This window comes from Canis aureus, chromosome 14, assembly GCF_053574225.1.
Source record: "Canis aureus isolate CA01 chromosome 14, VMU_Caureus_v.1.0, whole genome shotgun sequence".
In the NCBI taxonomy this organism is placed as follows: domain Eukaryota; kingdom Metazoa; phylum Chordata; class Mammalia; order Carnivora; family Canidae; genus Canis; species Canis aureus.
In genome coordinates this window covers 31,745,133-31,766,572 of record NC_135624.1, presented here as the reverse complement: position 1 = coordinate 31,766,572, position 21,440 = coordinate 31,745,133, and the positions used below count along the sequence as shown (strand labels likewise).

The 21,440-nt window shown below is 45.2% G+C and overlaps 2 protein-coding genes across 7 annotated transcripts in view; one reads left to right on the top strand and one right to left on the bottom strand.

The window, feature by feature from the left end:
- Nucleotides 1-6,703, top strand: part of OC90 (otoconin 90) — a 32,926-nt gene extending 26,223 nt beyond the window's left edge. The window contains exons 11-14 of the mRNA XM_077848380.1: nt 974-1,090; nt 1,985-2,156; nt 3,451-3,557; nt 6,131-6,703. Coding sequence (XP_077704506.1) covers nt 974-1,090; nt 1,985-2,156; nt 3,451-3,557; nt 6,131-6,432 — 698 coding nt within the window. The 3' untranslated portion in view covers nt 6,433-6,703. The remainder of the gene's footprint in view (nt 1-973; nt 1,091-1,984; nt 2,157-3,450; nt 3,558-6,130) is intronic.
- Nucleotides 6,704-11,220: 4,517 nt separating this feature from the next.
- EFR3A (EFR3 homolog A) overlaps nt 11,221-21,440 on the bottom strand; it is a 105,531-nt gene continuing 95,311 nt past the window's right edge. For 4 of the 6 annotated variants that reach the window (XM_077847274.1, XM_077847271.1, XM_077847272.1 and 1 more), the window contains 3 exons: nt 18,449-18,552; nt 17,878-17,927; nt 11,221-13,590 (listed from right to left, as the gene is read on the bottom strand). In XM_077847274.1, the coding sequence (XP_077703400.1) occupies nt 13,485-13,590; nt 17,878-17,927; nt 18,449-18,552 (260 nt within the window). In that variant the 3' untranslated portion in view covers nt 11,221-13,484. Of the gene's footprint in view, nt 13,591-17,877; nt 17,928-18,448; nt 18,553-21,440 lie in introns of those variants that run through there. The other 2 variants (XR_013351855.1, XR_013351856.1) reach the window with 2 other exon arrangements.

Genomic DNA, 21,440 nt, shown 5'->3' with positions numbered 1-21,440 from the left:
ATCATGTAGTATTTGTCCTTTTTTGACTGACTTATTTCACTGAGTATAATACACACTAGTTCCAGTCATGTCATTGTGATTGGCAAGATTTCATCTTTTTTCATGCCTGAGTAACGTGTGTGTATGTGTGTGTGTGTGTGTGTGTGTGTAGGTGCGTGCGCACATGCATGTGAGTGTGTGACATCTTCCTTATCCATTCATCAGTGGATGGACATCTGGGTTCTTTCCATAGTTTGGCTATTGTGGACATTGCTGCTATAAACATCGGGGTGCATGTACCCTTCAAATGTGTATTTTTGTATCCTTTGTATAAATACCTAGTAGTGCAATTGCTGGGTCATAGGGTAGCTCTATTTTTAACTTCTTGAGGAAGCTCCATACTGTTTTCCAGAGTGGTTGCACCAACTGGCATTCCCACCAGCAGTGTGAGAGGGCTCCCCTTTCTCTGCATCCTCATCGACATCTGTTGTTTCCTGTGCTGTTAATTTTAGCCATTCTGACCAGTGCATTGTGGTTTCGATCTCTATTTCCCTCATGATGCATGATGTTGAGCACCTTTCCATGTGTCCGTTGGCCATGTGGATGTCTTCTTTGGGAAAATGTCTGCTCATGTCTTCTGCCCATTTCTTACCTGGATTATTTGGTTTTGGGGTGTTGAGCTCGATAAGTTCTTTACACATTTTGGGTACTAACCCTTGACCAGATATGTCATGTGCACACATCTCCCATTCCGTAGGCTTTCAGTTGAGTGGATTGTTTCCTTCACTGTATCAGAGTATCTGGAAATTCTCATGTAACATTTGTGGGTCCCTGATACTCAGCCCTGACATCTGTAAGCCCAGGCTGAGGACACCCACCTAACACTCTGTTCTTCTGAAATATCTGCCTCCATGTGGGCTTGACCATGTGTCCATTGGCAAATCTCTTCCTGAACTGCTTGCTGAATATGAGCCATAACGTTGTGCATTTTCAGGATCCGTAGACATCGTTGCCTCGACAAAAGGAGTAACCTTGGCCCCCGCCGGCTTGAAGTCTTTGGGCTTAGCTGCGTCATCTAACAAAAGTGGCCTAGAGGAGACAACGGGAAAAGGTGAGCGGGGACAGGCAGAGGAGCATCTGCTCTCTCTTGGCCCTGAGACACTCTGGATGGGACAGTAACAAAGGCCTTCAGGCCATGGCATCACACTGTGACCTCTTCGTGTTGGTGCGACTAGAACACTCCTTGCCAGGTGGCTCGTGAGACATAGAAGGCACCTGACGTGCCTGTGGCCACCCAACTGCCGAGTCAGGGACAGGGGCCTGCCGGCCTAGTGCTCCCACCCCTCGAACTGGCCCCCAGGGTGACAGCTTGGCACCGTCCACACTAAGTTGTTGGAAAGAAGGAAACCCCCAGGCTTTCCCTCCCTCCCTCTTCTCTCTCGTCCTCCCCAGAGAACCCACCAGAGGCCTCACACCTGCAAGAAGGACTTGGCCAAAGGTGCAGGCAGAGGGGGAGGGGAATCGCGTGGGGAGGAGGGTGCAGGAGGAAAGGGCAGAGGCAAAGAAAGAAAATCAGAGCTCTGACGGCAGAGTGTGCTAACCTGATGGAGCCAGGATGCCCGAGAGGACAGCCGGGATGCCTCCCAGGACGCCGGGCGCTGCTGGCACCTCAGTGGGTCACAATCACTCCATTCAGGAATCACACACGGTCTAAGAGCCCCTTCAGTCCTGACTAGCCCCCCACCCCTCAGGGAGGTTTAACCAAGAGTCTGGGCAGAGCCGTAGAAGCCTGGCAAGGAAGACTTCCCTCTGAAAGACAAATCATGCCAGAGGGGGGTGGGATGGGGTAGGGGGACCGGCCTGTAGCCATCTTCCCAGAAGAATGACAATGGGAAACAAAGACACAGTGTTCCTCGGATGACCAGTACCCATCCGGATCACTGCACGCTTGTGTGAGCACTATCCCCCTGTACGCCGCTCTCCTGATAGCCCTGTTTCTCATTAGCCTGTGACAGGTTCACCTTCCTGCATCCAGGAGGTGCGGATGACACACGGGTGATGCCTCAGTTTGCAGAGATGCTCTTTTGTCTGACATCCCGATGCCCAGAAGAATTTGAATCTTATGGCTGTTACTGTGGGCAAGAAGGACAAGGCGAGCCGAGGGATGCCCTGGACAGGTAGGCACAGGCGAGGGTGGCAGGTGCCCATGCTGCCTCAGGAAGGGGTGATAGCCCTCCTCTCTGCTGGCCACGGCCTGAGGCTTCGCTGAGAGCAGTGGCTCACTCCGGGTGGCTGGCACCGTCACAGGCAGCAGAGGCCCGGACTTGTCTGTGGGCATTGGGCTATGAAGGGGCAGAGCCAGAGCGACCCTGACCCATCGATATGGGGTCTAGAGCTCCTTTAGCTCTACCACAAGTACCACCCAGCTGCCCCAGAGTCCACCCATGAAGCCCTTCAGAAGACCCCAAATCTGCCTATTTTGCAACAACCAACATGGCAAATTGGCACCTCCACTCAGTTTGCCCTGCAGGTGGCCACGTGGAACTTAGCCTCTTGATAACGTTTTTTTTTTTTTTTTTTTAAGAATTTTTTATCTATTTTTAAAGAGAGAGGGAGAGTCTGAAGCAGACTTGGTGTTGAGCACAGAGCCGGACATGGGGCTCAACTCCACGAGCCTGAGATCAGGACTAGAGCGGAAACCAAGAGTCAGATCCTTAACCAACTGAGCCACCCAGGTTCCCCCAGATTTTAAGTATAACTACTAAATTTTATATCTGCCACTCCTGGAAGAATTTTCAGTGACCCTATGCATTGATGAATTCATTCATTCATTCATGTATCCATTCAGCCCACATTTCTTGAGCTTTTGCTCTGTGCCAGGCACTGTGCTTGGTGGTGGAGACGCACAAATGGTTAGACCTGAACAAAGCAGATCGAAACAAACTGCCAGTGCCCAAGAGGAGCTGCACGGTGCCCAAGATGGGCCGTTCCACAAAAAGACCACCAACGCTATAAATGCAGCGGTCAAAACAGAGGGGGAGCCAACCTAGACGGGAACTGCAGGACTATTCCGAGGGTGGAGTTGATAAGGCGTAAAGCCTGACCGCACGTGGGGACTGTCCTGGCCCCTGGCCGGTGGGCTCTGCGCTCAAAAGGCGTAGGGCCCTTGGGATGGTGGGGTTGCTGAAGGACAATCAGCCACTTGAGCGGATGCTGGAAACAAGGAAAAGATAGGCTCGCTATAGTTAATACACGGGCTAGGTGATGGCAGGCACACGGGCATGTCACCTGCAGGTCAGATAGGGTCTGGCCGACTGTGTCCTTCCCCCAGCCACCCGCCTCCCTAGGCCTTTCTCCCTTCGCCACTCACGGCCATCTGGCCCCACCGTGCAAGCTCACCGCTGGAGGGATTGTGGCAGAAGCAGCCCCTGAAGGAGGCCCTGGGGTAGCTGGGTTTTTCCTTGGTCTCAGGTGCTGTTTCTCCCACCACTGCTGCGTGGAGCAGGTGACAAGGCTGGGCTGCCTGTCCGAGAGGCTTCCTGGGTCGCTGGTGGAGTGCGTGGACGGTACAGCCAAGTGTAAGTGCTGAGGGCCCGAGCACGGCGCGCTCCCCCTCGCCCAGGCCGCCTCACGGAGGCCTCATGCCTCCCGATGCTTGCCCGTCTGTAACGAGATTTAACACCCTCCCTAACTGTGAGGCCCGCTGAGGACATGCAAGTTTAAGAGGCTCCGTCAGCCTCCGAAAGCAGGGCTGGGTAGGAACAGAAAACGGGAAGGGCCCGAGCTGATGGGGCGCCTGCCTCGGGCCGGCCTGGGTGCTCAAGGTGTGTGAGCAGAGTTCATCCTCCCACGGACCTGGGAGGAGGCCCCGAGTCCTCCCTTCACAGGGCAGGCGGCAGGGGCCAGGCTCAGCGGAGGCCAGGAACTCTGCGTGACCTCCCACCAGCACCGAGGCCTCGGGCCGGGGGCTCAGGGCATGTGGTTCTTTTCCGAAGAAGCAGAAGCCTTCTCCCAAGGGAGCCCCCTGCGGAGCCCCGCTCCTCCCTGTGCTGGGAGCCTCAGCAGGCGTCTGAGCCCCAGTCCCCCATGAGCCAGCCTCGCTCTCACACACCCCAGGGCCTGATTTCCGCGTCTATTTGCTCCGGACTTTGCGGGTTCAAGGCCGTGCTCCCTGGAGTGTGTCACAGAGCCGTGTGAGGCCTTGTTCCCTATCTCGTTTTGCCTCCAGGGAGGCCCCCATCCTTCCCCTGCCCTCCCTCAGCAGTGGCGTGGGCCTCCCTGCCTCCTTGCGGGTGGGACCAGGTGTACCTGCCGCGTCCCGGGACCCCGTGGCCACGTGGTGCGCACTCCCCCATCTATCCCACACACCTTTCCCAGGGGCTGGGCAGGCAAAGGGCAGACACAGCTCCTCACAGCCCTGCGGGTGTGTGGTGCAGACACAGACACAGACACAGACAGCAGGTGACTGCTCATCCCTGGCTGGCAGGTGCGCCCCGCAGGTGGGTGTGCCCTGGGGGCCGCCGAGGGTGTCTGAGCTCGCAGAGCAGGGCGCTGGGGTGGGGAGCTGAGCAGAGTCAGGAGAGGCGGCGAGGAGGGGTCTTACAAGAGGCTGTCGGGCTCCCAGATGGCCGCGCTGGGTGTGGACGGTCCAAGAGAAGGGAAAAGAGGAAAATCAAGGCAGTTGGGGGGGCTCCCAGGCGGCTGGGAACAGAAGGTGGGGGTGGGGACGGCTGTGGCGCCAGGTGAGGTGGGAGCTAGACAGGTACCAGAGGGTCACCTGAGGTTCGTCCACCAGGGACACGAGGAGATGGGTGGGAGCTTAGAGCCTGGGTGCCAGGATCAGATTCTTGTCAGCGTCAGATGTCATGGTGCCTCGAGGTGTCACTTGCTCAGCTGAGGAAGGCTCCTTCGCCCACGCTGCAGCCTTGCTGAGTGCAGGAGCACTGCCCTGGGAGTCTGAACTCCTGTGGGGCTCCCAGGACCCAGCGGAGCCCCCCCCACCCCCCGTGAGCTCTGAGCGGTGTCCCATCCCAGATGCGGCAAATGAGAAAGGAGGGCAGAGCGTGCTCTGTGCTGTCCTGACACTAGGCCCAGAATTTCCCCGGGGGGGAGTGGGCTCGTGTGTGTGTGTGTGTGTGTGTGTGTGTGTGTGTGTGTCCACTGTGCTCTGGGTCCTGCCTTTGTCCCCTCCTCCTCCTCCTCCTTTTGCTTCTTCATGTTGGAATGCAACACGTGTGTCTGGGGCTGGTGTGCAGGCCAGTGGAGGAAGTTGAGAGGGTCTGCATGTTGAGAAAAAAAAGAAAATCTGGTCTATGAACATTTCGTGGTAGGACCAGACGAGGGGAGAAAAGTTAGAACAAATACCATCCTTAGCTTCATTGAAAACTGTAGGTAAGGAATGATATTTGCAGAAGGCAGATCTGTGTCCAAGAACCTGGAAACACATCACTTCATCTGAGCCACACGGATGGTATCCCTCCCACCCCCTCTGCACGCAACCGAGACATCCGAGAAGTTGGGAAGGTTGCCAGGTCTCGCAAATAAAAATACACTAACTTGAATGCCGGACGGACAACAAATAATTGCGTGGTATAAGTATACCCCAAAGGGACATACTCACTTGAACATATTTATCGGAAACTCCCGTCGCACTGGGCATCCCACATCTCATCCGGCAAAGTTCAGTAGATGGGGCAGGAGGCAGTTCCCTCTGACGGAGGAGGAGAAGGGAGGTGTAGCGGTTCCGTGCAGCAAATATGCTCCGGGTGCCAACTCCGGAAATGGGGGTCAGGGATGGACGTGAGCGCTCGGAACACACGGGCTGTGCCGCCAGGGTTCTCCAGCCTGCCGGAGGGGGAGGTCGATGCAGACCATTCAACCTGCTGGGACAGAAGGGCCATAGGTGGGATTTGGTGGGAGCCCGCGAGAAGATACTCCCCTTACCCGGGGGCTCCGGGGGCTTCCGGGGGGAGCTGGGAAGTCAGGGGGAGTCCTGACACACAGGTACGAGTTCCCCAGGCGGAGAACGTGGGACAGTTCCCAGGGGGAGATCACGGCTGCTGGACGTCACGAGGCCCCAAGATGCAGGGAGGGGACAGTCAGGCTGGCCGTGTGCCCCCGTCACCGCCGCTCCTCTGCTCTTGCCTCCCAGGTGTGGGGCGGAGCCTGTGTGCGCAGCTGCTGTGTGCCTGTGACCAGACGGCGGCCGAGTGCATGGCCTCTGCCGCCTTTAACCTGAGCCTCGGGTCAGCCGGCAAACGAGCGTGCCAGGGCCGCCGGCCGTCGTGCGGGGAGCACCTGCACGGAGCGCCCACCGCCGCCTCCCCCGGCTCCAGCTCCGAGGAGAACAGCGAGGAGGCCGTGCCCGACCCAGAGGGCCGGAGGAGGACCAGGAGATTCCTGGGCAAGTTGCTTGGTGCTGTGGGGACCAGGCGACCGCATGGCCCCAGATAGACCCCTATGGAGAGCCGCCCGCACACCCACAGTAGGTTCCTCTGGTTCCTGTAAGCTCCTCGGGCCTCCGTCCCTGTCCCCATCCTCCGTCCTCTCATCCTTCATCCCCGTCCTCCATCCTCCCGTCCTCAGCAAAGGCTCAGAGGGCAAAGAGCCGGGCAGCCCCGTGCACCGCGACGTGTGCCAGCTCACACGTGCACTCGGAGAAGGCAGACCAGGGGAGGCTCTAGGCCTCCTCCAGCACGCCCCGGGAGCTCAATAAATCCTCCAATCAGTGTTGGTTTTGGTTTTGTTTGGAAGAAATGCTGTAGATACGGGAGCGCGAGTAGATGTCAAATGTAAGATGACAGCGCCACGGAGCAAAATTAATGATCTCCACTCCATAATCACTGAAAGCTACTCTTTCTTCTATTAGGACAAAAAAAAAAAAAAAGGAGTATTTTAATCAAGCATAGGAGATCACCTGCGAGTTACCAATAACCCGAGGACGTATGCCAAGGGGTGAAATGACAGCTCTTTTTGGTCCGTGCCCCTAAAAAACACACTTGCCATTCCAGTTATTACAAGTGGCCATGTGCCATAGCCACCACCCCACGGAGAATTACTGCTCACCCTTGTCTTGGATCCTGGACTTTTTATTATTTAAGATTTTATTTATTTATTCACGAGAGACACACAGGGAGAGGCAGAGACACAGGCAAAGGGAGAAGCAGGCTCCATGCAGGGAGCCTGATGTGGGACTTGATCCCGGGACTCCAGGATCATGCCCTGGATGGAAGGCAGGCGCTCAACTGCTGAGCCACCGAGGCGTCCATATATATGTATTTTTTAATAAGGTTTATCCCAGTGGCTGGAAGTTCTGGGGGTTTAAATGTCCTTGCTGACAGAGGCAGATTAAGATCAGGGTAATTGTAATAAACAAATGGTATCCATCCCTCCATCCACCCACGCACCTACTGTTAGAGGTGCTCCGGTGTTAGCAGGTGGAAGGCCGCCTGTTACCAGCATCTCCCTCGATATCCGGGAGGAACACAAACTCCTTGGTTCCCATCACATCTTTGGTTCTCGAGCTCCATAAACCGTGTCTGGGAGTGAGATGGTGAGAGTCCCTGCTGGCTCCTCAGCCAGATGGGAGAGCAGAGCCGCTGGAGGTTGGTGTCGCTGACCTCCTCGTGGCAGGAAAATATTCTCAAGTTGGCAACAAGGTTAAGAAACTAAAAGGTTGTGAGGGGGGACCCTGGGTGGCTCAGCGGTTTAGCGCCTGCCTTTGGCCCAGGGTGTGATCCTGGAGTCCCGGGATCGAGTCCCACGTCAGGCTCCCGGCATGGAGCCTGCTTCTCCCTCTGCCTGTGTCTCTGCTTCTCTCTCTCTCATGAATAAATAAATAAAATCTTAAAAACAAAAACAAAAACTAAAAGGTGGGGATGCCAAGCCACTAGCTGCCATCCTTCCTTTCCTGCCTTCCAGGGGATTTGTGTGATGAGCCCTTTTTGATGGAATCCAGCACATCGGTACATTTTTCACCAGGTACTATAACAGCCTAAGTTGGGGCTTTCCCAGAAGTGAGCCCCCCGACAAAAACTTGAGAGCAAGGTTATTTTTTAAATTTTTTTATTTTATTTTTTTTTCTTGAGATCAAGTTTAGTTGGCAAGTGAGGGAAAGCCTGTGCGGAGACGGGAGACAGAGGACAGGAGAGGCAGTCAGCGAAGGGTTACAACTGGAAGGGAGAGAGCCTGGGACCTCTATCAGATCAGCCTCCGCCCCCGCCCCCGCCCCCCACCCCGATGTCCTCCCTCTGGGCCTGCACACGGGCGCAAAGCAGGCTCCAGGCCCAGGGGAAGCCGCGGGCAGACCCGCAGGAGTAGCAGCCGGCGGCCAGCCCGCGTGCGGCCAGCGGCAGAGGGCGACGGCCGGCTCCCGCTTCCCGCAGCCCGGAGCTGGGGCCCAGCTGCCCACCCCACTGGCAGTCCCAGGGCCAGGCCGGCCACGGGTGCGGTGACCGTGCCTTCTCCACGCCTTGCCGTGCGGCCAGGTGGTGCTCGAGCAAGACAGCGGCCGAGCCGACCCGCTTCACTCTGGTTCCCAACCACAGAACCTCCTGCGATGCCCACCCTCTTCTTAAAAAGTTGATTTTTCTGCTTTCCAACTGTTCCGCGCTCTACCTCCTCTCGTCAGACCCCCGCTCCTCCCGCTTGCACTCAGCTCACGATCCTGCAGGACTGTGAAGGGTCTGAGACTCACCTTCCTTGCAACTTCTAAGTTCCTCAGCATTTCACGGAAGCCGCCAGAGCACATGAGACCCCCACCCCCACCCCAGGGTCAGAGACTAAGGACTTTATTGTCTAGTAATGGCAGTAGGCAGAGTGTCAGCATTTACATGGGTCCCTCCAGCCCTGAGGCAAGGCAGGGAGTTAGTTCAGGAACCCGAAACGGCACACTGGCTGTTAGCCTGCTTGATCCCAGAACACTTTTTAAAAAAATTTTTAAATTTTTTAACACTTTTTTAACTTTTTTTTTTTTTTTTTTTTTTAAACAAGCTCCATGCTGGGATCCTAGGAACTCACGACCCTGAGATGAAGACCCAAGCTGACCAAGAGTCAGATGCTTAACCGACTCAGCCACCCAGGCGCCCCAAACACATTATATGGGATAGTAAGCAGGTCTGCCCTTGGCTCCAAGGGGCGACACCATTCCTACCTTCCTAGAGTAGAATCCGTTTGCTAGAACACATTCTTGAGAACACAGTCCAGAATAAAGGCTGTTAGTGTCTGCATGCTCACACCACACAGACACATGGAGAATTGTCTAGCAACAGTGGTCTCAGCTAATACTCCAACTGAGAAAATTGAAGGTTTCCAGGGGCAATGGCTTTGTCTTCCTGCTGCCAAAGTTACAAAATTACCGTCTCTCTCTTCCCTCTTGTTACAAGAAAGTGTTCCTTATTCGGATCAAAGGTCAATCCCTCCAACTAGGCTCTGTGTATAATGCTCTACTGTATTCTCTAGGGTTTGACTCCTGTATATATTTCTTTCTTTTTTTTTAGAGAGCACTCATGCATGGGGGTAGGGGGCGCTGCAGAATCTTAAGCAAGTTCTGCACTTGGTGCAGAGCCTGATGTGGGGCTTGATTTCATGACCCTCATTTATGACCTGAGTCAAAATCAAGAGCTGGATGCTTAACTGACTGAACCACCCAGGCACCCCAGTATTTCCTTCTTAAACCAATTTATCCTCTTCTATTGTATCACTCTAATGAGCATACAAACATGCCCTAAAATCTCCCACCTTTAAAAATCCCTCGACTCATTAAGCAAGATGACTGTAGTGTGAAATTGTAAATCTGATGCTCCTACCTTTAGTCTTGTCCTTAATTGCCCAACTAGATGGTGCTCTGCTGGGCATTGTTTACCTGACTCTACATCATCGGACTTTACTCCACACACTGCTGTGATAACCAGTTCCACACGGGCCTTGACCTGCCTCGTTTATAGAGGTGGATCAGACAAGGTCTGCCTTCCAAACTTCTGTTCCTCTTGTGTTCTGACACAGGACTTCTCTGGGAAGGAAGCATGGGGCACCCTGGGAAATCACTCAAGGCTCAAGCACAAACACTCAACCCAGAAATGTTGCTGCCCACAGGCTCCCCTTGAGGATGAAAGGATACACGCTTCCCCAGCTTTCATCGCCTGGGTGGCCAGTTCTGAGTTCACGAACCTCCTTATGAGAACGTCCAGTCACCTACAGCAATGGACAATTCATACATGAATCGTCTTAATGAGCCTTTTCTCCTTGCATTTCACAGTTCCAGGCCCTGGCTGGATTTTCTGGGATCGCAGCCCAGAATAATCCTCGAGTGTAAGCCTTTGTCCTAGCCCAAGTTCTCCAAAGGCAGAGCCTGTGACCCAAAGCACAAGGGAAAGTCAAATTTTATAGAAATAGGAGGCAGCATGTGATGCTCTACTTTGGCTCTACCTTTTCATTCATATGAACTTAGTGCCTGAAATCAGTATTTATCAGAACAGCTGATAGGATCTGACCAGTTAAGGCTGGAAAGAAAGCATGTGACAAAGCACATAATACAGACTGCTCCGTCTATACCACAGCTTCCTGGAAGTAGAATAAGCAAACCAGGGTGGCAGAGGGAACTAGAGCCGTTGTTTTGTTTTTTTGAGAGAGGTTCTGTATGATGTATTCAATAGGGGGTGGTTGAGATGGATGCAGAGGTGGCACCTGTGCTTTCCCTGGTCAAACTATGAGCTCCACCTTCACTGCATCTCGTCATGATGGCAGTTACCGTTCTGATTCTTCCACTATGTGAAGACGCATCCACATGGCAGCTTGGTTTTTATAAAAGCTCTTCATTTTTAACTAAAGCAAAATATTAAACTTAATTTAGTAAGTGTAATAGTTCTTACAAATATCTACTTCTACAGAAATGATCTGATTTTGTTTTCTTGCTTACACGAATTGCAAAGTGAATTTTTACATTTCAAAAAAAAACCTCACTTTGATACATTACATATATTGGCATGAGAAAGACAAATGAGTTCCATTTTCAGACAGGATGAAGACAGATGTTAAGTGCTGGTAAAGTGTGGTATTATTCTAAAAGCTAATGAGTTCAGGAGCATGAAGGGTGTTATGTGTGCACATGTGTGTGTGTGTGTATTCAGACGAACTCCAATGATAAACTCTACATAAGCAGTCAAAGGCAACACAAATATAAGGAATGTTTATGTTAGCTAATTAATGTCAAGGAAAAAAATGAAGCAAGTGTATACGCAAAAAGAGAATGATAACAGTTTTATTATTAAGTTTTAAATATCTACAAAAATATAGCCATACAATGAACTTCAACAAACCCTAAACTTTCAGTCTCCAAATTGGCTCTAATATAGTACACCCATTACCTGGCAGGATTTCCTGCGATCTCCTGGAAAGGACAAATCAAAGAAAAGCTCCACTTCTGGGGAATCATTAACAAGACCAGCTCAGTAATCTAGGATATACAGACGTCTACTGTGATTTAAAAACAAGAACAAGAAAAAAACCCCACAACAACAGTTTACAAACAGACTGAGAGAAAGGTGTGATAAACATTAATTCAAATGGTTTTCCTTTACATGCAATACATGCATTTTTTTAAAGCACAGAAACTTGACATTTTATAGAGCAAAGTTTGTTTTACATGAGTGCAAATGAATATAGATCTCCTTTACTTATACTATTAAATTATATATATTTTTTCCATACAAAAGCACACAGTGTTAATCTATAAAATGACATCCAAGTGGATGATGATTGTTTTTGCATGTCCCCCTGCTTAGATTTTTTTTAATGCACAAAAAAATAACAGATTTCTTTAAAAATACAGAAGAAAAAAAGGGAAATAAAAATTAAAACTTGGCCGATCATATGATGAAACTTTTTACCTGATCAAGAGGCAAAGTTATACTGACAGCTGCAAGAAGGCCATTCAACATCTCCACTATTATTCTTGCTTACCTACATTTAACACTGCCCAGGAGGGCTGAGTACCATTTTATGGGTTTAAATGACCAGGATCTTCTGCAAGATTTTTCAAGATACTGTACTTGTTTATTCAAAACATATGGGGTACGCTTGTTCTTTTCTCACTTCCTGACTTTTTTCTGTTGTAAAGGTACACAATAATCATAAACACAAACTTATAACCTGCCATTCTCACTGTAATTTTTCAAACAAAAACAAAAGTAGTTTCTGAACTACAAATTTTGATATGTATATTTGTTCTTTGTAAAAAGAAATTGAATCTGAAAAGGCAATATAATTATAAACAGGTTATTCTATAAAAATGTCCTACGAGAATTTTCTAAGAGTTGCAAAGAAAGTTGTTCATTTTTGCTGTGTGATGGAATTCACTAAAATGCACATAATTTTAAGAAAACACTAAGGGCCTGTGAGCACACGTGTAGAGTACACATGTAATCTTGATAGCTTAAATCAACAGAAGCTTACACTGAGGATCCTTAGCTTGCCTGCTAAAGCCATAGGCACTCTTTTCAAATGTAATAGAACAACAAATCCTAAACAGATGCATATGGGTTAACAGTTGAAATTTACAAATTAAAAGTCCATTTGGAGAATTTTTTGACTATGAAGATTTTAAACAATGCACAATATAAAAATGTAAATAATGTGCTTCTGATAGAAATCAAAACATACACACTCTTCACAGGTGAACTAGTAGCTGTTTTAAATGTCTTTTTTTTCCCTACACTAAATATAGATCTCATTTAATTAATGGAGCCACAGCAAAATACTACTATAATTTCAAAGTATAGTTTGTAAACTAATACATCTCATGATGTAAAAAAATATTGCACAGTTTGGTGTGCCAAGAGTAAGCTCTAAGCTTCTCTCAAGTAGAATGCTTAAACCCTTGGCAGAAAACACAGTATTACAAGAACTAGACACTTTTAAGTATGGCGATTGTAGGGTTGGTCATATTCTAGGAGTATTACCATAAACAAGTTGAGGAATGTCTATCACATGTTGTTATATATTCACAACATCTAAAACATGGGGACAACAAGCCACAGAACACTTTTTCAGCCCCAAGATTAGCAATATATTTGCATGTATTTGCTTTTGCAGATAACTGAACACAAAAGCACTTCTATTTCTAAGCGGTTGTGTAGATGTTGAAGAAATACAGTAGACACTTCATACATCTTCAACCCTCTGAAGGCAAATTTTTAAAAATTATATGTTTGTGAAAAGTTTAAAATACACTGTTTAACTATGGAATAATGGGAGATCAATACATGTCGAACTTCAAAAGCCAACGGGAACCGCAAAAGAAATTATCAGGACAGAAATCCATCTTCAAAAGCACTCCACATCACATTCGGTTCCACCATTTCTAATGTGGTATGCGCCAAGCATGTGGTTAAAGAGAAGTCTCACCATTATTCTCCAGAAGTATGTTAACACGCATTAAGTAAACCCTGAAAACTCGGTGTGGCCTTAATTTTTAGGCTCCTATGCTGAGGTCTTCATGAGCAAGCCACTCAGTACACACACAGATCTGGAAACTTCATCTCATAGACTGGGACAGACTGGTACTGGGCATGCCCAGAAGTAATGGTTAGCGTTCCTGATGGACTGGGAGGAGGGCTGTAAGAGAACAAGTCACTGTCAACAGATACATTGGAAGTCGTTCATTTCACAGAGCATTCTCTTACCTACCTGCACACAGCAGAGTGAGACACACCTTGCATCGTTATCGTTGCTGGTTAGCTACAAGGCTATGGAGGAAAGGACTGTAGTACTATCAAGCTGTTCTTAAATCTAAACCAGACATTTTCTTTTGAATATGTGTGTGTACAATTTCTTATAGTAGGATTACACTACATCCATTCAGGTAAGCTTGCTCTGTTTCATTAGCAGAGATATCTTTCATGTGTACACATAGTATCCTTTTTGCTGACAGCATAGTATTTCATACTGTTCATTGATCTAGTCCACTGGATATATGCACCTATCATTTTTATCCTTATTGTCTCCAGGTTTATAGTCTTACAAACAGAATTTCTTGAAGTATACTCACAATTTTGACTTTGATACATATTGCCAGATTACTAGCAATTTATACTTTCAACACCGGAGTGCACTTGTTCTCTTTTTTTCTTTAATCTTTGCCAATCTGGCAGGCAAAAGGGGAACCACTCATTTTTAATTTTGGGGTTACCACTAGTAGTATATATCACTAAGATATCTACAAAAGATTTAGTATCCACTCTGTTTCTTTTAAAACAAATTGTCTATTTGAGTCCACTTCCTATATTTGTACTCCAATGTTTTTATCTTATCAGTATGGGAAACTAATTTTTTTTTGTATGATACAAATGCTTTTCCACAACTGTACTATTTGAATCTGAACCTTGTGTTTTGAGTTTTGTCTTGCCGAAAAAAACCGTACCAAAAAATCCATACCATTCTCTTATGACTTTCAGCTTTGTAATATGCTAAGGAATACTTTCCCTAGACTAAAATCACAAAAAATATTCCTATATAAATTCTAGTATTTCCACATAGTTTCCTAAACAGAGTTAAAATTTTCTATTTTGGTAAAAATAGTGAAGAATCCTCCACCCTCCCTCCTTTGTCAAGTCTTTAGTAGTTGTCCAAACAAGATTTACTGCACATAATACCTGCTCTTTTCCCTGAAAACCATGGACATTTATATTTCAAATTCTCCTTTAGTCTACCTAACTATACACAAGTCCATCCTACTGTAGATACCAAAGATCTATCATGCTTTCCTACCCAGCAAGGCTCCCTGTTTTTCTTTCCATGACACTTTCTTGACTGTTTTCTATTGGATTTTCTACACACTGTCTTTAGCATCATTTGTTCAAGTATAAAAAAAAAACAAAAACTGTGAAGATTTTGACTAAAACTAAAGATTCATCTGCAGAGAACTGGTGCCTTTAAAATACTTTCTATTCAAAGGTATGAGTTTTCATTTATGAAGTATTTTTATGCATATTTCAGAGACAGGATTATTTCATGTAAGTCATAAATAGTTCTTTGAGTTAGTGTTTTATAGTTATGAATATGTGGGAATACATTTTCATTACCATTCGTATAGTAATGAATTTAAATAATGTATGCACAAATATTAATTTCATATAATTATCTAACTGTAAACTGTTCTTAAGCTACTTAGTTGTTTCTACTTTCCTGACATATTATTTTACTTCTGTAACTAATAATTATTTTGCAATCCCCATTTCAGTATTTGTAATACCTCTCTTTTTTTTTTTTTATTGAGGGATAGTTTTCAGAGTTAAATGCATAGATTTTAAGTATACTGTTCAACAAGAATCGACAAATGTATATACACTTGCATAATCACATCCCAATACAGATCATGAACATGTTTGCTATTCAAAAAGTTCCTTTGTGTCCCTAGTTAATTTCTCACTACTCTCACATCCCCACATCCAACAACTGTGTTCTGATCTCTCCTGCTGACGATTAGAGTTGCTTGTTCCTGAATTTCAGTTATACATACAGCCTGTAAAGAATTGTCCATACAAGCTATACTCTTTTATGTCTTTTGTTCAATGTGTTTATTTTTTTAGCATAAAAAAGTGTTCCTGTTTATTGAATATTATTTCACTATATTAAGAATATCATTATTTGTCTATTGTCTATCTACTCTCCTGTTAATGGACATTTGGAAATTATAAAAAAAGCTGCTACAACATTCATGTCTGTATCTTTCTGTGAACATAAGTTTTTATTTCTCTGGGTAAATACTGAGAAATGGGATTATAGGATCAAGAGCAGGTATGTGTTTAACTTTGTAAGAAATTGCTAAAGTTTCACAAAGTACACATTTTACATTCCCACGAGCAATGTAGAGTGTTCTTCTGTAGCGTTCCAATATACCATTAGGCTTATCCTCTGAAATTCTTCCCTTCACACACTGTGTCACTCTGTTCTTGCATTATGACCTTGTTCTTTTTTAGTTTCCTCTTCTCTCCTAAAACATGTGACTCTCTTCCTTGAAGTTCTTTAATGTACGTGTGTGTATGTATTTTTCTGTCCTTGTCTACTAATTCCAGTAACTGGATCATCTGTGGGGCTGCCTACTCTTACTATATTTTCCTGCTTCTCTGCATTTCTTATTACTTTCTTTATTGCAGGTCCAAGGGAATGAAAGAACAATGGAGACTGAAGTATAAGACTCTTCTGTTTCTCAAGGGCACAAACCCTGCCTTCTGTCTGTTAGGGAGAGCAGGGAAATGAACAAGAAGAAATCCATCCAACAAGAACAAAAGACTTCTTCATATGATGTAAGTGATCCAGAACTACTCCTTCCAACTAGGTGACCTTGGATAAGTCACCTGACTTCTGTGTTCCTTAGTTTCTACATTCGTCAAGTAAAATTAATCACTACCCTTTTTTAAGTTTTTGTTATAAATATTAAATGAAATAATGCACTTAATATAAAGCCTAGAACAATGTAAGTATTCAATAAATACTAACAGTTAGTAGTAAGTGCTCAATAAATGTTATTAGTAGTATTTGCAATATCAATAAAAGAGGATTAGCCATAATTTTTATCCTAAAATACTAAATCCACAGAGCTATGACGATGTGATTAAATGTAATATGGTGGGGTTCTAGCAATATTCCTTTTAAGAACAGTTATGGATTTGAATTTTGATTTTTCCACTCAGTAGCCAGGTGACCTCCAGCCAGTTATTTCTCTAAATAAAGCCTCTGTTTTTACCTGGAAGCAGGGGGTGAGGGGGCTGGAGAAGCACCTACTTATCTTTTCAAGGGTGTGGTGAGAATTAGCAAAAGTAACATATAAAACATGTTGCATAAGATCAATTACAAAATAGACCATTACTATTATAATTAACAGGCATCAAATAACTAAATGCTCACAGCCATCAATTTTATCTGATTCTAAGGTATATCACATATCGCATACTATAGTCTGATTTTCTGTTCCAAAAATTTTTAAATGAGTAATTGTTAGCTTAGTGGGGGTGGCAGGAACAGAGGGGGAAACGCCTAGAATAAGAGGTGATACTGATGAAAACATGCTTTGTACAGGACAGCAGAAAAAAGGCTGAACTAAAAAAGCAAGTGGACTATAGCATGTACCTGTCTTTCCTATTTACAGAATACTGGGGCTGAAGCAACACAGACTTAGCTAATCAAGTTAAAGATATAAAAGACACAGTTGATGTATTAAAAAACCTCCAAAAGCATAGCTTTGAACTACAGCTCATCCACTGTGCTCCCTCAGACAGGCCAGCGTCCACACGGAGGTCGGCAGAGGGACCTGTGTAAGTGCTTTCCCTATAGGGAACCTGTCATTGTCTCTCTCCCATGCTTCTCTACTTAAGAACCACCAGATACAAGCAGGTAATGCCATGATCAAGTATGTCAGATACCTTATGTTTGGGACATAAAGTTACAATAGGACTGAAATAGGTATGACTGAGGAAAATTTAATGATTCAAGCGAGCCGTATGCATAGGGACAACTAGTCCTGCCCTGGAGACAATGGTGAGGTTGAACCATATAAAACTGCAGTTTTTTGTAGGTCAAAATGGTTAAATATGACAAATTACCTGGTTAAACATATCATTAGAATGTGAGACTTCCAAGTTACCCAGATTTCCTTATGGCAGCAGGCTAAAGGAAGGAATGATCTAAAAAGGAAAGCTAGGACAGCTAGAAGACACTAGAAGCAATCCTATCGAGGTCTGTCCAGGGAACAGAATGACACCAAGACGGAAGCACCTCTGTGATCTGTGTTTGCCTAACTGAAAAGCACTATTACCTAAAAATATAATCAACCACAAATCTATATAGGGGTTTAATAATTTCTATTTTGTTATTTTATTGCTGTTGTAGTAATAAAATCCTTACCGTATGGTGAGTTCCAATATTTGAGCAAGTCTATCATGAAGCAAATTTGCCTACAATGGAGAAAAAAAATTAAGAATGGATTTCTTTATTTCCCTAATACCCATCTGTGCTAATACAAACACAGTCTACAGAGGAAAGCCATAAGTGAAACCATGAAGCTGATGGTACAAAGTACTTTCATGTTTTGGTTTCTTCTGTCCCATACACTGGAATTTAATGTAAAGTTCCTCTTTCATCCATTTCCTAGTCTCACTGGTAGAAACAAACCAAGAGACACATAAAACAAAACACTCACAGTTAAGTCCCTGAAAACTACTGCCCAGAAAGTATCAGGGCAACAATAATCTTCACCATTCAGTTTGGGATCTGGCATTCCATCAGCTTGTACTACACACAGATATCACTGAGGCCTCCTAGCCAGGCTGTCAGGGTTTTCAGTCCCTACCTGATACATTCATTACCTTGTGTTCTGTGGATCTGCATAAAGCATGGAACCTACCACCTAATGACTAAGAAAATGTTCACAAAATAAAACTCCTCCACCATCCCTTTTACCCTGTGGCTTACTCACTTTGGATTCACATTGTGCTGCTATTTCTTCAAAAGGTGCTTTCTGGAATTTCTCTATCACAAGACGCCTCTTTTCCTTTTCCTGTTCTTCCATTCCACTGGTATCTATATAAATGTTTACAAAGACCCATTAAAGAGAATACAGATTTTCACAGAACCTTGCCAATGACCATAAAAGCAAATAATCTATAAATCAAAAATAAAGGTAATTTATAAGACTAGTTTTAAAAGGAAAAAAGCAAAAGACCAAACATCCTTGAAATGTCTGTAACACTAGAGAGCAGATACACAAAATTTTTTTTTTTTTAATCTAAGGTAAAGCTATATCGTACAAGTTCCTTTCTTAAAGACTACCTCTCTCTTCCCCAAAAAAGCAGGAGCAGGACACCCTGCTATAAACCAAACAACGTCAGGGCCCTACCTGAAGGATAATTCTTTTATAAATATTCATGCCCTTGTACATGAGACACTAAATTAAAAGTCTGCTGATACTGCACAGCAAAGGATACAGTCAACAAAACTCAAAGACAACCTACAGAATGGGAGAAGATATTTGCAAATGACATATCAGATAAAGGGCTAGTTTCCAAGATCTATAAAGAACTTATTAAACTCAACACCAAAGAAACAAACAATCCAATCATGAAATGGGCAAAAGACATGAACAGAAATCTCACAGAGGAAGACATAGACATGGCCAACATGCACGTGAGAAAATGCTCTGCATCACTTGCCATCAGGGAAATACAAATCAAAACCACAATGAGATCCCACCTCACACCAGTGAGAATGGGGCAAATTAACAAGGCAGGAAACAACAAATGTTGGAGAGGATGCGGAGAAAAGGGAACCCTCTTACACTGTTGGTGGGAATGTGAACTGGTGCAGCCACTCTGGAAAACCGTGTGGAGGTTCCTCAAACAGTTAAAAATATACCTGCCCTACGACTCAGCAATTGCACTGTTGGGTATTTACCCCAAAGATACAAATGCAATGAAACGCCGGGACACCTGCACCCTGATGTTTCTAGCAGCAATGGCCACGATAGCCAAACTGTGGAAGGAGCCTCGGTGTCCAACGAAAGATGAATGGATAAAGAAGATGTGGTTTATGTATACAATGGAATATTACTCAGCTATTAGAAATGACAAATACCCACCATTTGCTTCAACGTGGATGGAACTGGAGGGTATTATGCTGAGTGAAGTAAGTCAGTCGGAGAAGGACAAACATTGTATGTTCTCATTCATTTGGGGAATATAAATAATAGTGAAAGGGAATATAAGGGAAGGGAGAAGAAATGTGGGGGAAATATCAGAAAGGGAGACAGAACGTAAAGACTGCTAACTCTGGGAAACGAACTAGGGGTGGTAGAAGGGGAGGAGGGCGGGGGGTGGGAGTGAATGGGTGACGGGCACTGGGGGTTATTCTGTATGTTAGTAAATTGAACACCAATAAAAAATAAATTTAATAAAAAAAAAAAAAGTCTGCTGATACTGAATGTCATAGTGGAAATAGAGTCATTTGGAACCTTACTGTTTTAGCCTTTTGCACTTGTTGACAGTTTAAAAAGACGTGTTTTATGATGTGAGGCCTGACCAAAGTTTGTGAGACAGTAAGATAAATGCCTATCTTGATACTACTAATATAAGTGTGAACATCTGCTTCAGAATATGATCCTGGGTGGTTCAGTCAGTTAAGCATCCGTCTTCGGCTTAGGTCATGATCTCTTGGGTCCTAGGGTTGAGCCCCGAACCCCGCGTCCAGCTCCCTGCTCAATGGGGAGCCTGCTCCTCCCTCTTCTTTTGCCCTTCCCCCTGCTTGGCTCTAATAAACAAATGAAATCTTAAAAAAAAAAAAAGAATATGGAAATAGGGTTAATTTATGGCTTATTGGTAATGGTCTACTGTAACCCCCCAGCAATTCTTTAGCTGTTTTGTTTTTTTCCTGGTTGAGAATTTCATAGGATGAATGCACTTGTGTTCAATGTTCTTTAACTCAGGCTGCTTTTGAGGCGGATAATCTATAGGTCACAATCGGTTAGTTTTAAAAAGCGGAAATAGAAATAGCAGGTAGAAAGGAAACAGAGGTCGATTTTTCCTCTAAAACTGTGGCAGGTTAACAAAACTGAAGAATTTATACACTTCTGAATGACAGAGAATTATTATCACCACTCTGTTTTTCACTAGACCAGGGCAAGCAGCTCAAATGTGCCTGAGGCCAGGCAGGACACCGAAGTGTTTAAATTAGGTCATGTAAAAGCAGTAGAAAATAAGGGTACGTGGGTGAGATGAGGCAGATGCACCCTGATCTGTGCACTCTTTCTGAAGATACTTTGAACTAAATTTGACCTGCAGGCACCAAATCTATTTGCCACGCATTAGGCCGTTCTCAAGGTTTTTGGTTTCAAGAGTCCTTTACATCCTTCAAAGTTGTAAGAAAGCCAAATTATCATATCCATTAATAGTTTTAGATTACAATACAAAACTGAGAAACCTTAAGAATACTTAATTCATTTAAAAACAATTATGAAACCATTATATGGTACCATAAATAACATTTAATGAAAACATGACCATACTTTCCAAAGTGAAATAAATTCCAGGAGGAGAGTGGTATTGTTTTATATTTTTGCAAATCTCTTCCATGTCTTGGCTTAACAGAAGGCAGCTGGATTCTAGCTGCAAATGTATCCAACCCACTGTCAGTGTTATTTTGGTTGAAGTATATAAAGAGAATCTAGCATCAGAGAGACAGATACTGGGAAAAAGTATTCTAATAGCCTTTCACAGAACTATGGGTATCTTTTTTGGACACTACAACAAAATTTGAGAAATGGTAGTTTTCTTAAAAGTTTGTTACAATATGAAATTTGAAATCTTCCTAATAGGGACACCTGGGTGGCTCAGCAGTTAAGCGTCAGCCTTTGGCTCAGGTCACGATCCCAGAGACCTGGGATCAAGTCCTACATCAGGTTCCCTGCACGGGACCTG